This window comes from Podarcis bocagei (assembly GCF_964188305.1).
Source record: "Podarcis bocagei genome assembly, chromosome: 17".
Taxonomy (NCBI): domain Eukaryota; kingdom Metazoa; phylum Chordata; class Lepidosauria; order Squamata; family Lacertidae; genus Podarcis; species Podarcis bocagei.
The window spans coordinates 42,651,159-42,675,678 of NC_138143.1; the positions used below are offsets into that span (position 1 = coordinate 42,651,159).

Here is a 24,520-nt window from a genome sequence, read left to right on the forward strand (position 1 = left end):
TACCATTTGTAAAATATAGCTTTTATTGAATTTTAATCAGAGTAAATTGTCCAACAATTGAGAAAAATAGAATTATAAATATATGTCTTCCTGCAACAAGGTAAGGTGTAACACATCTATCTCCACTACACATGGGAAAGTTATTAACAGCTTCAGTTGCAGAAGATCTTCCTGAAAAGAAGTTTGCGCACCTGAAATATGCTCACCTCCTTTTTAATATACTTGAAGAATGGAAATCAGGTTTCAATACAGTTGTCACTTTTAGTTAGCCTCCTAAGCAGCCTGCTAAGAAATGAGCATCTCTGACAGGATAATTCTTCAAACTCAGCTATTAAATTATTGTGGGTCCTGATTGGAACTTCCGATGTTGCCCAACGGCAGATTTTTCCATTCACGAATGAACCTGTCAAACTTTCACATTTGCGTGTTTACTTTTTGTTTCAGGTTTGTTCAGCTTCAATGGTGCTGGCATACCTTGTCAAATCAGCTGTCTGAAATGATAGTAACATAAAGGCACCCCAAGCCGTTGGGAACCAAGGGACTAATACCTATTGATGGAAGGTACTTACATGGCCATAATAAATTGCCCTTCCACATTTGTATGTAGATTAATGTGATTATACCATTTCAAACAGAGTTGGGGATGGAGGTTTGAAAGGATACCAGTCAGCTTTTAGGCAAGATTCAAAGTGCTTGTGATAGCTTAGGATACACCTTAGGGGCTGCTTCCTTCTGTATATTCTGCTCAGGAGAGTCCCTTTTCTGCATCCCACCTAGGGTGGAAGGAGGTTTGAGTGGGATGAGAGAGGTCTCCTCAGTGGCTGCACCTAGATTACAGAACACCTTGTTCCATGAAGTACAACTGGTCCCTTCCCCTCAGTGTCTTTTGTCAGTTGCTAAATACAGTACAGTTTTATTCTGACAGATTTTTGTTGCATTTGCACCAGAAGAGCAAAATGTAAATGTAAAGTAACACAGTAAAATCCTATCCTTCAAAATAACTTTAATACATTTTCTCACTGCAGTAATGGAACAGACAAATACTACGCTTGTATTTCTTCTGCAGAGCCAATAGTAACAGCACCACTTTTTGGATAAAAATTTAAGACACTGCATGGAACAGGAAATAGCTGCCTTCTGTGGTTTTGCATAGGCGAGTTCTTAATAGCACCACATGGACTATAAGACTTAATGCCAGGATAAATTTGCCCGGCAAATGAAGACAGGTATGGGCACAGTAAACAATTAACTAGACCCCAAAAGTTATACATTCCAGTCCATGGATTTGCTTTATGTGATATAAAGCCTATCACTATTGCAACCATTTAAAAAATGCTTTAGTTCCAGAAAGTATTTGCTCAGCAGCATTAACAGGGTTAAAACATTGCCTCGATCTTCTTATATTAACTGCATACATCAATTAATTACAGTTTCCTCTTTCATACAATACCAAATGTTTCAGATATGAGTATCAAAGAACAAGGGACAAATCCAGGATGTTGGTTTCCAATGGATGCTGAGGCCAGCAATGTGGGAACACAATAGCATGAAGGTAGCTGCACAGCAAGTTGTCTATGTGAGCAGCTCCATCCTTGTGTGGTTCACGTCAAAGGAATGACATGAGCAGTTGTCTGCACAATTCTGCTGCACGCAGCTGCCTTTGCAACACTGCTTGTTTCAAGTGCCGACTGTACTCCAGACTGCACACATGACACAAGTCCAAGACCATGTTCAACTGTAAAATGGACGAGAAGCACATAGCCACAGATGTGGAAAGACCTCAGCAGAACCAGCAGGACTGACCTTGTCCATGGCCGGGCAGAAAAGGCTCTAGAACAGGGGCGGCCCCCAGACGCCCCAACTCCTGTCATGGCCAAGGCAACATCTGGAGGTTCACGAGTTGCCACCCCTGTTCTAGAACTTTATAAGGGTTAAAACACTTTTAAAACAACATCTGGGCTTGGGGCTAACCAATATGTGTTGACAAGGCAAACCAGCCATCTTCTCCTTGCTTTTTAGGCTACAGGAATGGAGAGAAAAAAAGTGAAGTGTTACATTCCTTGCACTGTCACTTATTCCTTGCCTCCCCTTCAGTTCTCCCCTTAAATATATACAGTGGTGCCTCGCAAGACGAAATTAATTGGTTCCGCAAGTTTTTTCTTCTTGCGATGCACGGTTTCCCATAGGAATGCATTGAAAATCAATTAATGCGTTCCTAGGGAAACCGCTTGCCAGGCTGGCGGTGCGGAGAAGGGCTTTTCTCCCCACCGCAAGCCTTCAGGACAGGTACGGGAACAGAGGGGAAGGCGCGCAGCGCTTTCCCTCTGTTCCCGGGGCTTGCGTGGGAGGAGGGTTTTTCCTCCCCGCCGCCAACATTCAGAACAGCATTCTGAATGTTGGCGGTGGGAAGGAAAACCCTCCTCCCACCCCAAGTCTTCAGGAAAGCCATCCGAAGCTGGGCGGCGGGAGGAGGCGTTCCCCCCCCCGCCCGGCATCGGAGCTTCGTTCCGATGCCGCGCGGCGGGAGGAGGCGTCCCCCCCCCCGCCATCGGAGCTTCGTTCCGATGCCGCGCGGCGGGAGGAGGCGTTCCCCCCCCGCCCGGCATCGGAGCTTCGTTCCGATGCCGCGCGGCGGGAGGAGGCGTTCCCCCCCCCCGCCCGGCATCAGAGCTTCGTTCCGATGCCGGGCGGCGGGAGGAGGTCCGAGGACAGTGGGGAAGACGCGCTGCGCTTCCCCGCTGTCCCGGAGATTTCCCTATGGGCTGTCGTCTTGCGAGGCAAGCCCATAGGGAAATTCGTTTTGCGAAGCGCCTCCAAAACGGAAAACCCTTTCGTCTAGCGGGTTTTCCGTCTTGCGAGGCGTTCGTCTTGCGGGGTACCACTGTACATATATTACTTCTGCAATCTTGGGGTTCTGTTTTGACTATCTTCTTCTTATTATTAATTTTAACAAAGTAATAATAATGTAAAAATAATAATGTGCACCCCACCCCAAGACCATTCCATTGTAACTATCCAACCTCCCAAATTTTCAACACCTCTTGCGATGGTTTGACCCCTTTCCGTTTTAACAGTACAAATTCTACAAATACCTTCCATATCTCCTCAAAATAATTTCTCCTGCATATTCCGTTTTGCCTTAATAGCACATGTTAATTTATCATTAATAGCTATATTCCACACCTCTTTATACCATTCTTCCATTTTATCTTCTGCTTGTCCCTTCCACTTCCTAGCTAGAATAACCCGTGCAGCTGTCAATAAATTTGTGAGCAAGTCCTTCCTAGCCTGCGAAACTTCCACCTCATTGTAAATCGATAACAATAGACTTTCGGTCAGTTTCAACCCAGTGATTTCTGTTTTCTCCTTAAACACCCTTTGCCAAAACCCCCTGTACATATTTACACCCCCACCACATGTGAACGTAAGTCCCAGTTTCCTGGCATCTCCTCCAACATAACACCAAATATTCCTTGTTTGTATTATTTAATCTTACTGGTTGTTTAGACTATCTAAGGATTGACACTCACCCTGAACATTGCCAAAAGGTGGAAGTATGGCTGTCTAAAAATGACTTACCCTTATTCTATGACTGTCGTAAGTCAACTGTACATTTCCCAGGGAGGTATTTAGTGGTAAGCACACCTGGCTAGACACATCTTCAGATCTGTAGGCATAAATAATAGAGAGCTAGGAAACACGAAGTGTATAGCATTAGAGGTGCTGAGTGCCCTGTCCTATTTCCTAATTGCCTTTTATCTTTATATTATAAACATGTAGGCAGAGATGGGTCTTCTCTTAAATTTATTATATAGCTCCTAGAGTCCGGGTGCTGCTAACAGGCATGGCCAAACTTGGCCCTCCAGATGTTTTGGGACTACAACTCCCATCATCCCTAGCTAACAGGACTAGTGGTCAGGGATGATGGGAACTGTAGTCCCAAAACATCTGGAGGGCCAAGTTTGGCCATGACTGTTATAATAATCATAATCATAACAACAACAACAACAACAACCAGGATGATTTAGTCATTCAATTTTCAGAAATAATTTTATATAAGTGTTTGAATTATAGGAGGGTCAGAAAGGGTTATGCCCTCCTTACTTTGGTACTTTTTGTAGAAGACTCCAGTGGGGCCCATGAATTAACTAAAATTAGGGAAATCAGAGGCTGGGGCATCCCCATAACTTTCCCCGTGTGTGTGTGCAAGTGCGCGTATTTTAACTAAGCCTGTGTATTGCCTGCCTGCTTCTCTGTCACTCAGTAAAAAGGTATGCACGTTGATGGAATTGGCTAGCTAAATGAATTAAGACCTAGACAGGTGAGAAAGGAATGGAAATATGAATATGTATTTAACGATCTGAGTCCATAGATAACTGCTAATGGAAACACATCAGACCTCTGACGTGCCTTAACAAGGCTCTAATGTACATTTAACTTTCCATTAATTAGGAGGCAGATATTATTTGAGAGAAAAACCAGGTACAGTCTTATCTTAGTCGGCTTACAAAATGTTTGGAAAACAAGGCGCAGCTTCTGATTGGCTGCAGGAACCCGCGTCGGACATTCAGGTTCCAAAGAACGTTCGCAAACTGGAACACTCACTTCCGGGTTTGCGGCATTTGGGAGCCAAAATGTTCAACTCACAAGGTGTTTGACTTAAGAGGTACGACTATTTGCTTATCAAGGCATTTCAAGTGAGGAAAGCTGTCTGCTAGACACCTTCTATTTCTAGTGCCAAAATCTGTAACGATTCACTGGAAATCGCAGCCACATCTTCAGACTATAAGTTAGCATGGGGTGGAGAACACCTGGCCCATGGACCCAATGAGATCCACCAGGCTGCTGAGAATGGCCCACCAGGCAGTTTGGGGTAAACCTCCCTTCATACAGAAGGGGAGAAGAACTCAGGATCCAGCCTGCTGTCTAGAACCTGCTCCCCTTCCCTCAGCTGTATTCCTTACAAAAGCTTATACCGTATTTTTCGCCCCATAGGACGCACTTTTTCCCCTTCAAAAATGAAGGGGAACTGTGTGTGCGTCCTATGGGGCGAATGCAGGCTTTCGCTGAAGCCTGGAGAGTGAGAGGGGTCGGTGCGCAACGATGCCTCTAGCTCTCCAGGCTTCAGGAAGCTATCCGCAAGCCTTGCAAGCCCGGCGGGAGGTCCCGCCGGGCGCGCGAGGCTTGGGGTGGCAGCCTGCAGCCCAAAGCACGGGGCGCCCTCCGGAGGGCGCCCCGTGCTTCAGGCAGGTGTGCGCAAGGCTTGGGGCTGCAGCCGCGGCTGGGGGGAGGAATAATTTTTTAAAATTCATTTCCCCCCCAAAAAATGAGGTGCGTCCTATAGGACAAAAAATACGGTACTACCCACCCTGCCTGTAAAAATAGAATAGCTAAGCAGCTGACCTCTTTGTACTGGTTCCACTGGCGGGAGAAGGACTATTTTCTTTAGAACTATCCAGAATTTCTGCAACTGGAACAGACACCTCAATTGTTCTTCTCTTTCCGTTTTCTAGAAAAGACAGTATCTGATTAGTGAATTATTAGGTGTCCAGGTGTTCCAGTAATGAGGAAGCATATCAAGCAATTACTAAATAGAGAAACACATAGAATGTTTTCAAAAATTCAAAAAAAGATAAGGGGGCGGGGAAGATTGTCAAGTGAAGACAGCTGCCATCATCAGCATACACCAACCCATATTGCCAACACAGATGTAAGAAAAGCTTTTAAATCGTGGTTAACATACCAAGCAAATTTACGGGTGGTGATGGAATTGGTGAAACTGGCGGAGACACAGAGACAAATGTTGGTAACGTTTGCTGATTGGTCAGCTGCACCAGTTTGCTGCGTGCTTCTGCACTCTGGCGGTTCAGTTCAGCTATTCGTTCATCCAAGCTCCTTGGTAATTCTTTCAAGCTGCTTATGGCATCACCATGTCCCTAAACGAGTATTCAAGAGGGTAGTTAAAAGTCATTTTCATACTTTTCATTACTGAACTTGGCTGCTTGGCAGACTCAGTGCATCTGAGTTACCCAGCAGTAGCAGCTATCAGCAACCTTTTTTCCTACAATCTACTTTTAGCCACCTCACGTGGTCTTTAATCACAAAAAAGCATTCTGGCAGCGCAAGGTCAAGTAAAGGTAGGTCATGATAGATAACAGATCACTGGTTTGAAGCAAAATGTAATAGTCTGTAATTATTTCTAGCTGGAAAACAGCAACCAATGGGAGTTCCCACAATCCTAAATATTCAAAGTATTTTTTAAGAGACCTGTGAGTAGAGTTTTAAAAGTGAGCTAACAGAATTCTGCATATACCAAGCTAAGCAGCTTTCAAATAGAATACAAAATAGCATTCAAAAAGTATGTCATTGAATGGAGTACAGTGGTACCTCGGGTTACATACACTTCAGGTTAAATATGCTTCAGGTTACAGACTCCGCTAACCCAGAAATAGTGCATTGGGTTAAGAACTTTGCTTCAGGATGAGAACAGAAATTGTGCTCTGGCAGCGCGGCGGCAGCAGGAGGCCCCATTAGCTAAAGTGGTGCTTTAGTTTCAGGTTAAGTACGGACCTCCGGAATGAATTAAGTACTTAACCAGAGGTACCACTGTAATGACATTCAGTAAGTTGTTTTAAACAATTTTTTTAATTGTAACCTACCCTTGGATGTTAAGAACAGGTAATAAGTTAAAATAATATCACATATCAGATTTGCGGGTGGAGGGAACAAACACTTTGTCATTGGCACTGCACTCATTCCCGGAGTAAAAAGGAAGATACAGTGATACCTCGTGTTGCATAACCTCCAGGTTACGGATCTTTGGGTTATGGTCACGGCAAACCCAGAAGTGTAGACTTCCGGGTTTTGCCGTTTGCACACATGCAAAAGCACACACACAGAAGTGGCGCCTCTTGTTACGGTTTTCTTGGGGTGTGCGTGGCACCCCGAAACGAATTAAATCCGTAACCAGAGGTACCACTGTACACTCTATTCCAAGTTGGCTGAAATACCATGTCCAGCTCTAGGCCCTGCCTTTTAAATCAGGACACTGAACTGAAATAAGGGCAATGAACCCACAGGAGGGTAATCAGGATGGGGCTGAATGGTTTGCTAGAGGAAGAGATTAAGGGGAGACATGACCGTGGTATCAAAATATCACACTAATGATGTGAACTGATTTGTCCTCTGTTGCTCTAGAAGGCAGGAATAGAAACTTTATTGGCAAGAGCTGTTCAATAGTGGCAGGCTGCCTTGAGGAGGCGGTGAGCTCTCCTTTGCAAGAGGTATTTAAGCAGAGGATGGACGGCGATCTGTTAGGGATGATTGCAGATCCTGTATTCAAGACCCTGCGCTGAACTGGTGGTTGGACCAGATGAGCTCCAACAGCCCATCCAGCCATATGATTCTGTAACTATTTAGGCTTCAGAAAACTCAGTAAAAGGTAAAAAGGTAAAAGACCTCTGGACGGTTAAGTCCAGTCAAAGGCGACTATGGGGTTGCGGTGTTCATCTCGCTTTCAGGCTGAGGGAGCCGGCCTTTGTCCACAGCTTTCCGGGTCATGACGAAACTGCTTCTGGCGCAATGGAACACCGTGACGGAAACCAGAGTGCACAGAAATGCCATTTACCTTCCCACCACAGCGGTACCTATTTATCTACTTGCACTGGCGTGCTTTCAAACTGCTAGGTTGGCAGGAGCTGGGACAGAGCAACAGGAGCTCATCCTGTCGCGGGGATTCGAACCGCCAACCTTCTGATCGGCAAGCCCAAGAGGCTCAGTGGCAACTCAGTACATGGGTCACCAGCCATGAATGGATGGTTGATGACTGTAATTCTTGCAAAATTGACAGTCATGTGTGTATGTGCATACACATCCAAGCTTCCCTTTCCACAAGTCACAAAGCATAATCTCAAATTATCAATGTTTATTGAGAATGTCAAGATCCAACACTCTCTTACATTCTTACCTGTCCCTCTAGCACTGATCCATTCTGCGCAGAAAATGGCTGCTGCAAAATATCCCACGCCTCCTGAGGGCAATGCCTGAATTTGCTCAGCTGAGCTTTAATGACAGTGTTCTGGAGTGTCAGCTCAGCTATTTGTCCCTGCAGATCATCACTCTGGGTAAGCATCATGGTCGCATCAGAATTAGGCCTCTCTGAAAAGCCGTCAGAGCTTTGGCTTCGCACCACAGAGAAGGCACTTACTAATGGCTGGCCGTCTGACTGTACAGAACTCTGCAAAGGACCAGCACCTTTCTGGGTGAACGAACTGCCATCCTCTTCCACCGTCTGTGGCTTGTTCGACAGAGAGGACTTTTGCTCTCCTTCTGATTCTCTCCCAGTGGAGTCTAGGGAAAGACAACACAGGAGACCAAATAAATCTGTACGACTATATTAAATCCTATTCCTAGACTAATAAAAAATGGGAGTGAAAAGGCTACGTTCCAAAGAGAGGCGAAGGCTGGTTATAATGCCAATTTGAGCGTCAGTTCTCATTTTTTTTTAATTTAACGATCAAGGATGGATATCTGAATACAAAAGAAACATACCTGCCCCCAGGTCTAAATGAAACAGTTCAAAATGTTCAAAGCAATCTAATGTCAATGCCTTGGGCCTAGAGGCCTTTTAGACTTCAGGAGGTGCATTTATTTTGTATTCAGCATCACAGATTATTATCTGGAAATGTTCACCTACAGAGTTGACCTTCAAGTGAGGTGAAACTCAAATGCTTGTGCCCTGCAATTTAAAAGCAATCTCGCCCAAATATCTGGTACCGTTTCATTAGATCTGTGCTGTGACGATTTTCTGATTGGGGAATCATAGAATCCTAGAGTTGGAAGAGACCACAAGGGCCATCGAGTCCAACCCCCTGCCAAGCAGGAAACACCATCAGAGCACTCCTGACATATGGCTGTCAAGCCTCTGCTTAAAGACCTCCAAAGTAGGAGACTCCACCACACTCCTTGGCAGCAAATTCCACTGTCAAACAGCTCTTACTTATTCCTAATGTTCAGGTGGAATCGTCTTTCTTGTAGTTTGGATCCATTGCTCCGTGTCCACTTCTCTGGAGCAGCAGAAAACAACCTTTCTCCCTCCGCTATGTGACATCCTTTTATATATTTGAACATGGCTATCATATCACCCCTTAACCTCCTCTTCTCCAGGCTAAACATGCCCAGCTCCCTTAGCCGTTCCTCATAAGGCATCGTTTCCAGGCCTTTGACCATTTTGGTTGCCCTCCTCTGGACACGTTCCAGTTTGTCAGTGTCCTTCTTGAACTGTAGTGCCCAGAACTGGACACAGTACTCCAGGTGAGGAGAATATATATTAATACATATGGTATGATATTAATCACTTCTTCCACAACTCTGACGGCCCTTAGTTTTCTTCGAAGTAGATCTATCTTAAGCAATGGGGCTCCCAGGTGAAGCACTATCCTGTCCTCAAGGTGGCAAAATTTAACAAGGTGCCTCCAACCGGCTGAGAAAGAGGAAAAGTACAAGGTGTAGCAATTGCTTGCTGGTTTAGAAGTAAGGAGTGTCCCCCTATAAATTCAGTCTGGGTTTCCTAGGCATGAGACCAAAGACCTGACATTGTCTAACTGAACAATAGCCACAGTCACCAATGTTTTTAGGACTAGATACTACACTAGATTAGAAGACATAAAAGGACTTGTCCACAATGTGACTGATGGAGGGTTGATTACGGAAACAAAGTCAGGAAGCTGTCAGGCAGTCAAAATGACCCTCTTACCATTCTGAAGAGGAGGGAATGCCCGGCTGCTCTTCTGTTGTGGTGGAGATAACAAAACAGCTGGTTGGAATAAACAAGCAGGTAAAGTTGGGGTTGGATGCATTTTATCCAAAGGATTTGGAAAGACTGGGGCTTTATTGGGAATATCCACTTGAGTATTTCTCTTTGGCCCAACGTAGTTTGAGAGGCATTTTTCTGACGAGAGAATAAAGAGGGCAATGTATTATATTAGACAGAGGAAAACTTGAAACACTTAATCAAATCTAACAGTGAATCTTAGGGCCAACTAAATGTTATGTTAACCATGCTTTTAAAAAATGTGCTTGATGCTTTTCATTTTAAAGGAAAAATGGACAGTGACTGCCATTTCCCCCAGAATTGCTGTTGACTTCAAATATCACCTTCAGAGACCAACAACGGCCTGGAGGGATTTTAGTGGGAAAGTAGTGCAGTGTTGGGGGATGCGGGTGTCGCTGTGGGTTAAACCACAGAACCTAGGACTTGCCGATCAGAAGGTCGGTGGTTCGAATCCCCATTGCTCGGTCCCTGCTCCTGCCAACCTAGCAGTTTGAAAGCACGTCAAAGTGCAAGTAGATAAATAGGTACCGCTCTGGCGGGAAGGTAAACGGCGTTTCCGTGTGCTGTTCTGGTTCGCCAGAAGCAGCTTTGTCGTGCTGGCCACATGACCCGGAAGCTGTCTGCAGACAAACGATGGCTCCATCGGCCAGTGAAGCGAGATGAGCGCCACAACCCCAGAGTCGGTCACGACTGGACCTAATGGTCAGGGATCCCTTTACTTTACTTAGTGCAGTGTTGGAATGGGGACCGTAACAGCTATTTACTCTTCCATGTTTGATATAGTACAGTCAAACCTTGGTTTGTGAACGGCTTAGCTGATAAACAAATCGGCTCCCCAACGCCGAAAACCCGGAAGTAAGTGTTCCGGTTTTTGAATGTTTTTGAATGTTTTCCGCTTGAGGTGCAGGAAGCTCCTGCAGCCAATTGGAAGCCGCGTCTTGGTTTTCGAATGGTTTCGGGAGTCGAACAGATTAAGTTCAAGAACCAAGGTTCCACTGTATTGGGCAAAGGCCTGAAAAACCACAATGAACACCATGTGTAGGTACCTACACATTCAGAACCAATCACCACCAGAACAAATCAGACAGCTATCAAGCAGCAGTCCAGCTGTTTTTTAAAACTTTAAGTTTTGAAACTGTTGTGTCACTCAGATTATTGAGGTTTCCCTGGTGAAGGCTTTTACCTTGAGCTGCCTCTGGACTCCTGACTGAAAGTTCTCCAGAATCTGTAATGGGAAGCCCTTTAAATGCACGTGTGAGTGAAGTCAGTTGTTCATCTGTTACAACCGTGTAGTGCTGAAACTTATTCTAGAAGACAAAAAGGGAGCAAGAAAGGGACCAAAATCACCATTCTGATTCACTTGCAACAGGCAAACATGAAGCATAATGGGTTATTTCCAAGCATCTGCCCGCTCCCCTAGTAGTCCCACAAGAACACATTTGCTCTCTACTGTACTAATGCAATAGACATATAACATAAATAATAACTGAGTGCTACTAAAGTGTTTATCACATGAATTCTGAAGTTGGAACCAAAAGGTCAGATATGCCCTCACAGCGGAAGCAAAAATACTAGGTGTGAACAAGGAGAACACAGCAAATGTATCGTGAGGATACAGACTTGAATCCCCGTAGAGATAAAATGACAAGGGGTACAAGTCCATCTCTTGCTCAAGTTCAGCTACTAAAGTCATTTAGCCCCTTGCTGCTCTGCCAATGCATTCAAAGAATTGTGTCTGGAAATATATCACATCACCAAACAAAGGGAATATAAGCTGGCATTAAATTCCAATTGCAGGTCGTGCCTAGGTTACATAGCTTGACAGTGATTCTGGGTAGTACCTGCATAGCAATATTTTCTTCTCTCGCCAGGAGGACTTCAGCAGTTAGAGCATCAATGAGGGCCCTGTGTTCACTTAGTTCTCCTTCAAGCTGCTGCCTGTTCAGCTTTTCTTGACGCAGCCTTGTCTCCGTCTTTTGGGGACAGGGAAAGAGGGAGGAATCAGCCACAGTAAAGTGACAGCTGAAGTATTCATTGTGAAAGCAGGAGTTATCGGGGTTCAGCAGCATTTGAATGAAGGGCAGACTTCAAAGTGAAAGGCGAAGCTTTCTCTCCTGTACCTACAAAGTCGAAGCCAAAATACTAGGGCATAAAGGGGGGGGGGGAGTAGGAAAAGGATGCCTGTTACACTAGCTGAATGTTCAATGCACCTTCTCCTTGCAGGACATAGATCAGAAACTGATCTTATTACCAGCTTCAATTATAAGGAAGAGGTTGTTTTGGTGTTGTCTGCTGTGCCTTGGCAGCATTAACCAGGGATTAAGTACAGTGGGTGGTATTCAACAAAGTCCTACTGAGAGTAGACCAATTGAAATCAATGAACCTAAAGTAATCATACCCATTGACTTCAATGGGTCTAACCTGAGTAGCATTGAATAACATCCTCTGTACAGAGCCACCCTCAATTTCCCCCAACTACACTTGCGGATTATCAGAATGAGGGCCTCTATGTCATCAGTAATGAAGTTTGGCTCATCCTAAATATACTTTCATCCCAGGTAAATTGATGGGATGTAGGGATCATGACGTGCCTTTTCCTCCCTCCTGCTCAAAGAATAAATGTTTTCAAATAAAAATAAATTCAGGTATAATCCCCATATGCTTTTTTGCAATGCAGCGGTACAAAACTAGCAATTTAAACATAAAGTCTGGCCTAGTAAATCCAACCTAATGCCCATAAAAACAATTATAATTATTAAATGTATTAAAAGGCAGCCATTGCACTGGGCAAAGCACAGCACAGCACAGTAACTGGTGAGTCTCCTTTGAAGAGCATAACATAACATGGTGGCCACAGTTAGAAATATTCCTTGAGTTAACTGGTTGCATTTTTCTGCACTATTATGGCAAACAAAGCGAGGTGTCATTCCATCCTATATGGTCCTAGAGAAAAAGGAATGATGGATAGTGTTCCCCGGGATGGACAGCTGTGCCTAAACCTTTGAGTGGCATCAAACCAGTAACTGGCACCTTGAACTGGAATTTTGGAAATGCTACTATAAGTATGCAAGTGGAACCTGCAACAAAATTATGCAATGTAACTTTATCCATATGTCAATGTGTTATTTTAAAGGATTTCATCCAGACAGCCAAGTCGTGATAGTCCAACCCCACTACCTATTGTCCAATTAACACTCAATATTACTTCGTTAATGACTGTACTCAATCCTGACAGGGGTCTTAAGTTTATGGTTTTTAAAGGTTTTGCTTGCCACTCACTCCATCCTGTTTCTCAGTGGCCCTGTTTTGGCATCCACCACATGAGTTCACTATTAGAGGGAGAGGTATAAGGGAGTTCGTGGTGTTTTTTAATATAAAAAAACAAGTTTACATTTGTTCATTAATCATCTGACTATATGTATATTCAAAATAGCTGTTCTGAGGCTGGTGCAACAGAAGGGATAAATCTGTTATAGCATAAATAGAATACCACATTTTTCGCCCTAAAGGGCGCACTTCCCCCCTCCAAAAATGAAGGGGAAATGTGTGTGTGTCCTATGGGGCGAATGCAGGCTTCAGGAAGCTATCTGCAAGCCTGCGGAGCCCGGTGGGAACTCCCGCGGGCTCCGAAGGCTTGCAGATAGCTGCCTGCAGCCCGAAGCCCAGGGAGCGCGGCACTGTGCATCGTCCCGGGCTTAGGGCAGCTATCCGCAAGCCTGCAGCACCCAGTGGGAGTTCCCGCTGGGCGCCACAGGCTTGCGGATAGCTGCCCTAAGCCCGGGGTGTGCAGCGGGCTACAGCGCTGCGCCCCTCGGGCTTCGGATAGCAGCAAGCTCTGGGAGCGATGGCGAGGTTGAGCACAACCTCACCTTCGCTCCCGGATCCCCAGCCCCGAGGCTAAAAACCAAGCCAAGACAGCTAGCGGGATCCATCCCGCTCACTGTCATGGCTTCTTTGCTCTTTGGGGCTCGGGGGGGGGGAATTATTCCCCCCCTTTATTCCCCCCCCCCCAAAATAAGTGTGCCCTATGGGCCGGTGCGCCCTATAGGGCTAAAAATACGGTATATATAGAATAAATCCAAACCAAATACTACTTTCTTCGAAATCAATGGGAAACAACATAAAACAAACAGCACCAAACTACTGAAAAAGCACATTCAACATTGCTCAAAATATTACGGTGGCTACAAGCAGCCATTTGCTGTATCTTCCCACCTCCTTCAAATAGCGCAGCACCCGACACAGAGCGTTCACCAGCGAGCGGGTAAATCCAGAGAGACCTTGGCTGCTGTGGACTTGCTGGACTTCATGGCCCATCCATCTCTCATATTCTTCCATTTCATTCTCCATATCGCGCACCATTTGGTTCAAGACCTCAAGGCTGGATTTGTTGCCATTGGGGAGGTCAAGGGAAGCTGCAGCAGCAGTACTCCAGTTACTCCTCTTCTGTGCTTCCGGGGTCTGCACACTTTGCTTCTTCTTCACTGAGAAGAGGACAAGGAAGCATGTTGTCCTTAGCAAGGCAGAAGTTAGCACTTAAACAGAGTGCTTTGACGCAAATAAAAGCGAGGGAGGGGGACTTTAGCTGAAGGGAATTAAGGTGCTTACAAAGGTTCCCCACCACTTTGCTAAAGTTTGATGAAGGTTTAGACATTTTAAATCCTTGCAAAACAACTCAAGCTTTAGACAGCAATTAGACAGAGTGGCTGGGAAAATTATTATTATTATTATTATTATATAAAGGTAAAGGGACCCCTGACCATTAGGTCCAGCCGTGACCGACTCTGGGGTTGCGGCGCTCATCTCGCTTTATTGGCTGAGGGAGCCGGCGTACATCTTCCGGGTCATGTGGCCAGCATGACTAAGCCGCTTCTGGCGAACCAGAGCAGCGCACGGAAACGCTGTTTGCCTTCCCACTGGAGCGGTCCCTATTTATCTACTTGCACTTCGTACTTTTGAACTGCTAAGTTGGCAGGAGCAGGGACTGAGCAACGGGAGCTCACCCCATCGCGGGGATTTGAACCGCCGACCTTCTGATTGGCAAGCCCAAGAGGCTCAGTGGTTTAACCCACAGCACCACCCGCGTCCCTTCAAAGGTATACTAGTCACAAAATAGTAAGAGGCAGACCAACAAGGTGATCCAATTGTGAATGCTACGCTATTACCTTACTGCAGATACCTGCAAAACAGCACAAAATGAAACTTATCTAGTTAGGCCATGGAGGGGTGAGCATTGTGGGGTGGGGGGATGTGAAGGAGAAACAATAATTTTGGGTAATATGCTGGAATGCATGCAGTACTTATTTTCTTATTGAATCTAAACTCTTCCGTTTACCGCTTTTGTAATTCTATCTGGCATATTTATGAAATTCACAGAACAGTATTATGCATAAACTAGATTAAATTCCAAACTAGATTAAGGAGCAGCAGAAGGCTAGCAGCAATTCACAAGAAATGAAGGTCTTGTTGGCTCCTTTCCTCGAGATAGCAGCACCCTCTAGGTGTAGAAACACATCTTGGATTTGAGTGCTACATACATACACATTATACACAGGAATTATTATTTTCCAAGGGTGCAGATTGTTTCACATAAGAATCTTCACACTACGTATCTTTAGTAAAGTCTGGTTTTAAAAAGGTTAATTCACTCCTTCCAAAAGACAAATTGTTCCACACAGATGGGCACAAGGGAGGTTGCAACTGAACAGAGACTGAGAAATATACGCTAGGAGAGGTACACTAAGACATACCTTTGGTGGTTTGCTTTTGCTTCCTTACATTGGCGTTCAGTACTTGCTGCACAATGTATGTGGCATCTGGAGTCTGCTCTTCATAACGAAGTTTTGAGTGGACTTTCTTGACTACATTAGTAGCATTAAGGGCTAAATGAATTTAAAAAAAAAATGTAGGCAGTGTTTTAATTAGTCTAAAATAATCCAAAACGTACCTTCCCCTACAGAAGAGTTGGGGAACCTTTTCAATCTGAGGGCTGCATTTACTCATGGGGAAATTCCCGGGAACTGTATGCCAGTGACGGATGAGGCCAGAGGCAAAAGTGAGCAGAGAAATGAATGGGACTTTTACCTTTGTACACTAGGCTCTGTTCCATCTATGCAAAGCGCTTTCTATGCACCAACACCTCATTCATTCCTTCATCCAGCCAAGATTCTTGGCTACATTTCAGCCAGGGTAAGGAGGGCACGGAACAAGGCCATGGTTGGCTGTGGCCTGAGGGCCAGGCAGAGAGATCTAGAGGCCACATCTGGCTCCCGATCCTGCAATTCTCCATCCATGCCCTACAGCAAGGTGGGGGACTTGTGGTCCTCCAGTTTTGCTGAACTACAGTTCCCATCATCCGTGGCGACTGGCCATGCTGGCTGGGGCTAAGAGGAGATGGTGTGTGACATCTGGAGGGCCTCCTTACAGCAAGCCACAGAAGCTACTGTTTCATTTCTGACTGGTTCGTTGTTTAAAAAGAGAGTAAAATGAACCTGTGGATCCCAATGGCTGAATGTTTGTTGTTGGGGTTGAAAGCACATAGACTTCCTGTGATGATACTTGTTGCTTAGAAACTTCATGCTGGCCACCGGCCACAGAGTTTTCTTCTTTCAGAAGGTGAAGCATCCTAAGTGAAGAGCAGAGATGCAGAACAACTTTAGGAAGATTACAATTTTATCGCCATGCCCTTAACAGAAACATTATTTTAGCCATAATGGACATGGTTTGGTACCCTATGCTGTGCTTAGTTTACAGCATCATTCCTACCTTGGAGCTAGATAGCTATCAGTGCCGCATACTATACTTCTTTTGGCAAAGTGTATTTTGGTAAATATCAGCTATAGTGGAACAAAATTGGTCGCATTAGATCCAGCATTAGCCCTTTGGGCAGTGATTCCAGAAGCCACACAAGAGCTCTTTTATAAAGAGTTGATTATATTTTTGCTAGCAGCACCATGAATAGAAATAGCCCAGCACTGCCTTCGCTCATCACTATTTACAGTTTAACGCTGGCAGGCAAAATGTGGTTTATTGTGTAGCTGGGAAGCAAAGTAGAGTCCTCAAAGGTGCTGCAAGTCATGATAACTTCATAGCAATATGGAGGCCTTTCACAACATTTTTAACTAGACAAGATGCTAATATAATATTGCCTAAGTTTAAGAAGATATTTTGGAAATATTTATTGCCACAGTGTGTGTTAGCTTAACCTTCATTGTTACATGCCTGTATTTGGATATTAAAATTATATCTCCCAGTGATATTACAAATATGTAAAGGATATGTACTATATCTTGTTCTGGTTTATTGTGATATTGTTTTTAATATAAATTTAAAAGGCAAAAGTTTGATTTTATTTAAGCATTATAGCAACATTTAGAAGATCATGTACATGAGAGATAATAGCAGAGCTGAATAGCTGGATTAGTAGATCATGTATCAAGCAATAAACTATTTGTGCTTATGCAGGGTATACAAAACTATGAAGGTAGAGAGATACACACTTACCTCTCTGTATCAGTGTCAGATCTGAAGCTCAAATACGTATCGTTCTCACTGTTTGTCTTGCACATCAAATAATTTTCTCCTTCTACTTCATTGAGCGCCTTTCAGGAGAAAGATATAACATCTCAAGCATTTGCATGGGAGAAATATAAACTGACATATTTCATAGGCTGACAAAACACAGTGAGCCAATAACCAGAAATCACAACTGCTGCAAGCCCAGCTAAAGGAAACACACAGTTTTGTGTCCCAAGAAATTTAATTTCACACCAACAGAGGGCAGAAAGACAATTCCCAATTGCCCAGAAGTGGAAAGGGAAAACTTACTGTAATGCTAGAGCATTTTTAAACAACTAGTGCAAACACACTATTGCTTTCAATCTATGTTGCCTTGATTTCATTAAAGTCAAAACTGAAGTGTTCAGGTTTCAATAAACATTATTTCTACCCACTACTGTCAGGAGGTAATTTGCTAAAAAAAAAAAAAAGAGTACAAACATATATTTCTGCATTCAATTTTGTATTTGCAGCACAACCCTATGCATGTCTACTCAGAAGTAAATCCCACTAAGTTCAATGGTACTTAAACCCACATAAGTATGCAAAGGATTGCAGTTTTAAGAGTTATTTCAAGCACCTCTTCTGTTATGTCCTAAGAGTCACTGCTGCAACTATGGATCTTATCCTCAACAATTTATCTGCAGATATCTTCTCTTAACTGGCATGTGCTTGGCATTTCATTTCTCTCCACAGAATGACTAACACTGGTATAATTTGAAAAGGCATGACTATGTATCAAATGCAAAAGACGCATTCCTTGGTCTATTCTATTTATTTAGTGACAAAGTTTACATGGAAAATACACCACCTGTGGATCCATGACAGAATCACTAAGAAGAGAGAGCTGTGTGTGGGGATCACATTTTTGTACGATGGGACCTTGAGAGTATTCTACATCATAATCAGGAGCCACAGTCACATTTGGGAAACCTAGAGGGTAGAAAAGAAATAAAGACTTCCATTCATTAGGCCCAAGATTAGCTGTTGAGCCTACTGCATAAACGTAGCAATCCTTTGTTGCCTTCCATGGAGACACTATCTTATATTTCTACGAATTATAGATACCGTTAGTTTGTTGTAGAAAAACAATAGAACATTGTGTGGCACCATAAGCTCTTAAACACTAAAGTTTTTATTGCATGATACGCTTTTGTGGGCCAGAAAGAGAGAGAAGGGTCTTTTATCCACTTTCTCCACAATATATGTATCACTTTATAAACCTGTACTCTTTCCTCATAGGAAATGTGATACAGCTCATAGTTTGCCAACTGAGTAACAAATGCAGAGGAAAGGACTGTATGTGGTGGAATTTATCAGGCCAAATGGGATGGACGTGTATATGCTGCTGTAGGTGAAACATCTGTAGACGCAAAGGGAGAAAATATGGTTTCCACACTGGCAATTTACACTGTGTAACTCTCTGGAGCACCAGTCAAGACCCAGCCATCACTCTCTTAGCAAAACCAACAGAATTCGGTTTAAATAGATCACTTGCTTATACAGGCAACCCCCGATTTGCGCAGGGCTTGGTTTCTGGATCATCAAGCACTTCTGTAAAATTGTGTGTAATTGAAAAAGCCTGCAAACACCCCATTCAGCCCCAACCCATCCTTTATGTTAAATACATAAAATGTATTGTATGACATTTCCAGGTTACTTCCGGGGTCGGCACAATGCACATATAGATGTGAACACGTGTAAATGGGGGGGGGGGGGTTGCCTGTATGCATCGTTGTGGCTGTCGTCAAAGAACATATTTCTATGTTATTATCACACTAGGAAACATGAAGCTATCGTTTCCAGTAAACAGCTTTCATTTTGGGTTTGCTTGGGTCTGCTAAACAAAACTATATCTCACTCAGTAAAACTTCACCTAAATGCCTGCGGGGAGCATCTCCAAATAGATCCTTCACCACAGCCATGGCCTGATCAGATCTCTCCAGGACCTCCTGTAACTGGTACTGATCAGAAAGAATCTAAAAAAATGAAAGCACAGAACACACACATTTTATACTTCTCTTTCCTTCCCCATTCCCTACCCACTCTTCAAAACAGGTTACATGCCACTATTAATCATATAAATTATTAATACTGCTACCTTTTATTAGGACCAATAGATGGGCATGATTAATTCAATAAGTAACACATTTAAAAATCCATCTACATGTGGCAAATATTTGAAATTACTTATTTTGAGGCATGACCAAGGCAGTCTATGCCAGTCGCTCTTTAGCACTCATCTTAGGCTTATTTGTACAGCATTGTCTAAAATACTAAATGCTTCTTTGAAAATGATGTTATTTTATGACCCGCCTTAATGAAGACAACATTATAGCTAACAAAAGGATAAAAAATATATATAACTTGTCCCTAAGATCTTTTGAGGGCTGGGAAGTAGCCAATGTAGCACCAATTTTTAAAAAGGGATCCAGGTTTTGTTTAATCTATACTGCTCTGTTTTTGTCTGAAACAATTTTACTGGGTTTACTTGGTTTTATAAAGGTATAATTGTATTGTTGCAACCTGCTCTGAGACCTTATAAACAAACAAACAAATTTACGGGGCTAGTGGAGAAATTATGGACCATTCCACCCCCTTTCTACAAGGACACCTGGTAGAAGGCTTTAGAAAAACCCAGCTGCCTGGTCACAGAGGATGTGGTTTCCAACTCCCTTTTAACCAGCATAAACATACTTTTGTGATCTTATTCACTTTACAAGGTTGAAGCACACTATGAGGCTGAGTGTGCCCTCTCCAGATTCGAGAACTCCAGGCACATAATGAATGAATAGTTCACCAGGAAGCCTTGCACACATGAAAAGTAAGCTGGATCTCAGGTAGTTGGGAGGAAAGAACTGTGCATGCCACCATGCAGACAGAGCTCTCCTCACCCCCAGCTGAACCACAGCTGATGACTAGCTTACTATATCAGCCACAAGGAAACTCTATAACCATTTCTTACCTCTCTCATCAAGGCCAGTTTCTTTTTTTCCAGAGATTCTGGAACTCTTGGTCTCTGCTTCTTCCATTTGCTCTTCAGTGCTTTTTCTTGCAGTTCAAAGTGTACAATGCCTTTGTTCTTTGACTTGTGCATCTCATGGCGTCGTACCTGGAAAGGAAGAGATTTTCCTCAAACCAGAGCCAAGGAACAAATGAAGGAGATGATAGTGACGGTACAAAACAACGAGAAGGCTTTCTGTCTTTACACTTCTATACACTGGGCAAAACTAGACAGCAGGGTCACTATCTTAGCGCCATATGCAGACTGTTACAAAAGCACAAGCAGCCAGTGTGGTGTAGTGGTGAAGAGCGGTAGTCTCGTAATCTGGGGAACCGGGTTCGCATCTCCGCTCCTCCACCTGCAGCTGCTGGGTGACCTTGGGCCAGTCACACTTCTTTGAAGTCTCTCAGCCCCACTCACCTCACAGAGTGTTTGTTGTGGGGGAGGAAGGGAAAGGCGAATGTTAGCTGCGTTGAGACTCCTTAGGGTAGTGATAAAGCGGGATATAAAATCCAAACTCTTCTTCTTCTTCTTCTAAACACTTGGAGATGGTTCACCTAATACAAGATTTCCAATGGACTATGAGCATGTCAGAGAAAGAGAGAAGAACAAGCAACAGAGAAGAATGGAAGGGACGGATAAGGGATGGCCAATGGGGTAGCCATCAAATGTAGTGGAGACCTGCACTATCAGCAGCAGAAGGGAGCATACAGGGATACAGGATGCTAACTGCACACACCCTTTGCACTTCCAGCATTGCAGTTTGTAACCCCTCTCCCTAGTCAATTTCCTCTTCATCCAAAATCCAGCACTGGACCCCAGCCTCTACCTTATAAATGACTGGGACACATCCAGAATTGAAAAGAGCAAGTCTGTGGTTGTATAATTTTATGTCTAAGACAAGCCTCCTTAAGTGCCTCCCCAGTATGTCAAGAAATACAAATTTCCAGCTTACGAGATCTTCAGGAGTTGCACGATGCACGGTGAGATCATGAACAGTGTTCTGCAACAAAGCATACCAAATGCAAGGTTAGAACATGAAACCAAGTACATCAAATTAATCACATATGTTCTCCAAGTTCTTCTATGGGTCAGTTCTAACCATCCCACCCCATTTTAGCACACCCAGGAACAATACAATGGAAAGAGCACCGCTGCCTCCTCTTATAATCCTAAGAGTTGGAAGGGACCACGAGGGTCATCTAATCCAAGCCCCTGCAATGCAGGAATCTTTTGCCAAGCAAGCAAGCTACTGACAAGAAGAACTGCATTACTGAAAGAAGAAGAAAACGGAGTATGGCACTGCTGCAATATTATGTCTGTGCACATACACCAAAGGAAATAATAGCTAAAGCAGGCATACTTCCAAGGAAACATTTTTAAAAATGGTTTTAAATTCTCATAAATTTTGATAGCCTGGGCTCTCACATCTGTGATTGTTTTGACACGTGAAATCGGGGAGACTCAGGCACAAGTTACCAAGCTGGACTAAAAGTTCCAGAATTAATTCCTCCGTGGAGGATGGAGGCTAACAAAAAAATCATGAAGTGGTGCACAGCCTGAGAACTTCCACACTTCGCAAATCTCTCCCTCCGTATCCCATTGGGGCAGCAATTCCTGCATAAGCACAAAGGAAGCTTCCACAAACGAAAGCTTTTATACCCCTAACACCTTCTCCCCCCACCCTCTCTCCCCCTCTATACAGTGGTACCTCAGGTTACAGACGCTTCAGGTTACATATGCTTCAGGTTACAGACTCCGCTAACCCAGAAATAGTACCTCAGGTTAAGAACTTTGCTTCAGGATGAGAACAGAAATCGCATTGCAGTGGCGCAGCAGCAGCGGGAGGCCCCATTAGCTAAAGTGGTGCTTCAGGTTAAGAACAGTTTCAGGTTAAGAACGGACCTCCAGAACGAATTAAGTACTTAACCCGAGGTACCACTGTATATATATCCATGGTTCCCAACGTGGGGCCCACCCCCAAAAGGGAGCAATTTGATTTTTAAGTGGGGCCATTCAAGAGTGAGTTACACTGAGTTAATGGCCTTTTAGGGTTCCTCCACGTAAATAGTTCACTTTTTGAATACTAAGAATTATATGTCATGGGGGGTAGGAGGGATGGCATCAGGATATTAGAGGTGCTTAGGTGGGGCATGGCCAAAAAAAGTTTGGGAGGCACTAATCTCTTTCTCTCTCTCTGTCTCTCTCTCTCTGTCTCTCTCTGTCTCTCTATATAATAATCCAGCCTGAACAGAAGTGTTGGTAAAGTCAAAAGCTTACACCCTAGATTTTATTGGGTTTGGTTCCTTTTAGGTTTTGATTCCAAACCCGCTGGGCAAAACCCGCCTTCTTCTCCAACTCAAGAGGAATCTTTATTTGCATCAGCCACTAGCCATAGCAATAAAATAGAATAAAATATACTGAAGACAGAGATAAAAACTTAACTATAGAAAATACATTTTGGGGGTTGATATCAATAATCAAATAAGAGAGATTATTCTAATTGCCCTTCCAGTTTTTGCTGTCACCTGATCATCTTGGAAGGACACAGTAGCAAAGGTTGAGCGACCCAGAATGGACAATAATAGAGGAATAATCCCCTCACTCCTCAAATCTTTATAAAGAGTGCAGCCAGAAGCACATCAGCCACTGACTCAAGACTGCCATCTCCACAGGGGATTTTTTGGAAATCGACTCTCAAGTGCAGCCCGAGGCAGTATATTCAAACTTGCCAAAGTGAAAGCACGTCTGCATTTGGGGACCCTTAAATTTTGCAAATTTAACCCAGTTAAATTCAAGACGACCAGGTGGAAAGTAATCCCACCACGGACCACATTTCCTTCTTGGGGCCAGATTATTCTGTCGCTCCATGTCCTAGAGGCGCTGTCTGATTAAATCATTTGCTTTGCTGGTTATTAATAGTGTTAGTAACTGTTGTGGTGATAAACTGGAAATGTAAAGCTTTTGGTCGACTCATTTTTTAAAAAGTAAATGGAATCTGTCATAAGGCATTTAGGAAGCGTGAACTGCATTTAGGAATCAGATCTACGACTCTTGCGACTAAAAAGGGAAATAGGTTATTATTATTATTATTATTATTATTATTATTATTATTATCTACGACTCTTGCGACTAAAAAGGGAAATAGGTTATTATTATTATTATTATTATTATTATTATTATTATTATCTACGACTCTTGCGACTAAAAAGGGAAATAGGTTATTATTATTATTATTATTATTATTATTATCTACGACTCTTGCGACTAAAAAGGGAAATAGGTTATTATTATTATCTACGACTCTTGCGACTAAAAAGGGAAATAGGTTATTATTATTATTATTATTATTATTATCTACGACTCTTGCGACTAAAAAGGGAAATAGGTTATTGTTATTATTATTATTATTATTATCTACGACTCTTGCGACTAAAAAGGGAAATAGGTTATTATTATTATTATTATTATTATTATTATTATTATTATTATTATCTACGACTCTTGCGACTAAAAAGGGAAATAGGTTATTGTTATTATTATTATTATTATTATCTACGACTCTTGCGACTAAAAAGGGAAATAGGTTATTATTATTATCTACGACTCTTGCGACTAAAAAGGGAAATAGGTTATTATTATTATTATTATTATTATTATTATTATTATTATCTACGACTCTTGCGACTAAAAAGGGAAATAGGTTATTGTTATTATTATTATTATTATTATCTACGACTCTTGCGACTAAAAAGGGAAATAGGTTATTATTATTATTATTATTATTATTATTATTATTATTATTATCTACGACTCTTGCGACTCAAAAGGGAAATAGGTTATTATTATTATTATTATTCACAGCTTGGCTTCCCTCCCCCCCCCCCCCCCCGCTCGTACTCACGTCCCAGTCCTGCTTCTTCCTCCTCGCCTTCTTGGGCGGCTTCCTCTTGGCTCCCGAGGCCGGCAAGCGACTCGCCCTCAGCAGGGACATCATATAATAATAAGAATAATAATAGCCGCGGCCCCCGAAGCCGGTGGCTTGAAGCGGCGGGGCTCCGCGCGAGGAGAGAGAAGCGCCGGCCGCGGCGCACAAATCGAGGCGGGTGTCGCGGAGGAGAGCAGGC

At 43.4% G+C, this 24,520-nt stretch overlaps 1 protein-coding gene across 1 annotated transcript; it reads right to left on the reverse strand.

The window, feature by feature from the left end:
* Window positions 1-24,423, reverse strand: SPICE1 (spindle and centriole associated protein 1). The gene is made up of 17 exons (XM_081176344.1): window positions 24,298-24,423; window positions 21,349-21,396; window positions 20,355-20,501; window positions 19,266-19,368; window positions 18,201-18,322; window positions 17,336-17,433; window positions 16,324-16,457; window positions 15,583-15,714; window positions 14,048-14,316; window positions 11,674-11,805; window positions 11,016-11,139; window positions 9,755-9,949; window positions 7,967-8,349; window positions 5,744-5,936; window positions 5,404-5,509; window positions 3,580-3,667; window positions 1-2,020 (listed from the first exon to the last, which is right to left on the reverse strand). The coding sequence occupies exons 1-17, from the start codon at window positions 24,388-24,390 to the stop codon at window positions 1,967-1,969; spliced, it is 2,421 nt and encodes an 806-aa protein (XP_081032470.1). The 5' UTR covers window positions 24,391-24,423; the 3' UTR covers window positions 1-1,966.
* Between the last annotated feature and the right edge of the window lie 97 nt (window positions 24,424-24,520).

Excerpts from the sequence above, each read along its gene's own strand:
- SPICE1 (XM_081176344.1), bottom strand. The coding sequence starts at position 24,390 with ATGATGTCCCTGCTGAGGGCGAGTCGCTTGCCGGCCTCGGGAGCCAAG. Across the intron at positions 19,369-20,354 it reads AACTGGCCTTGATGAGAGAG|ATTCTTTCTGATCAGTACCA; the intron begins GTAAGAAATGGT and ends TCATTTTTTTAG. Across the intron at positions 17,434-18,200 it reads ATTCTGTCATGGATCCACAG|GCGCTCAATGAAGTAGAAGG; the intron begins GTGGTGTATTTT and ends TTCTCCTGAAAG.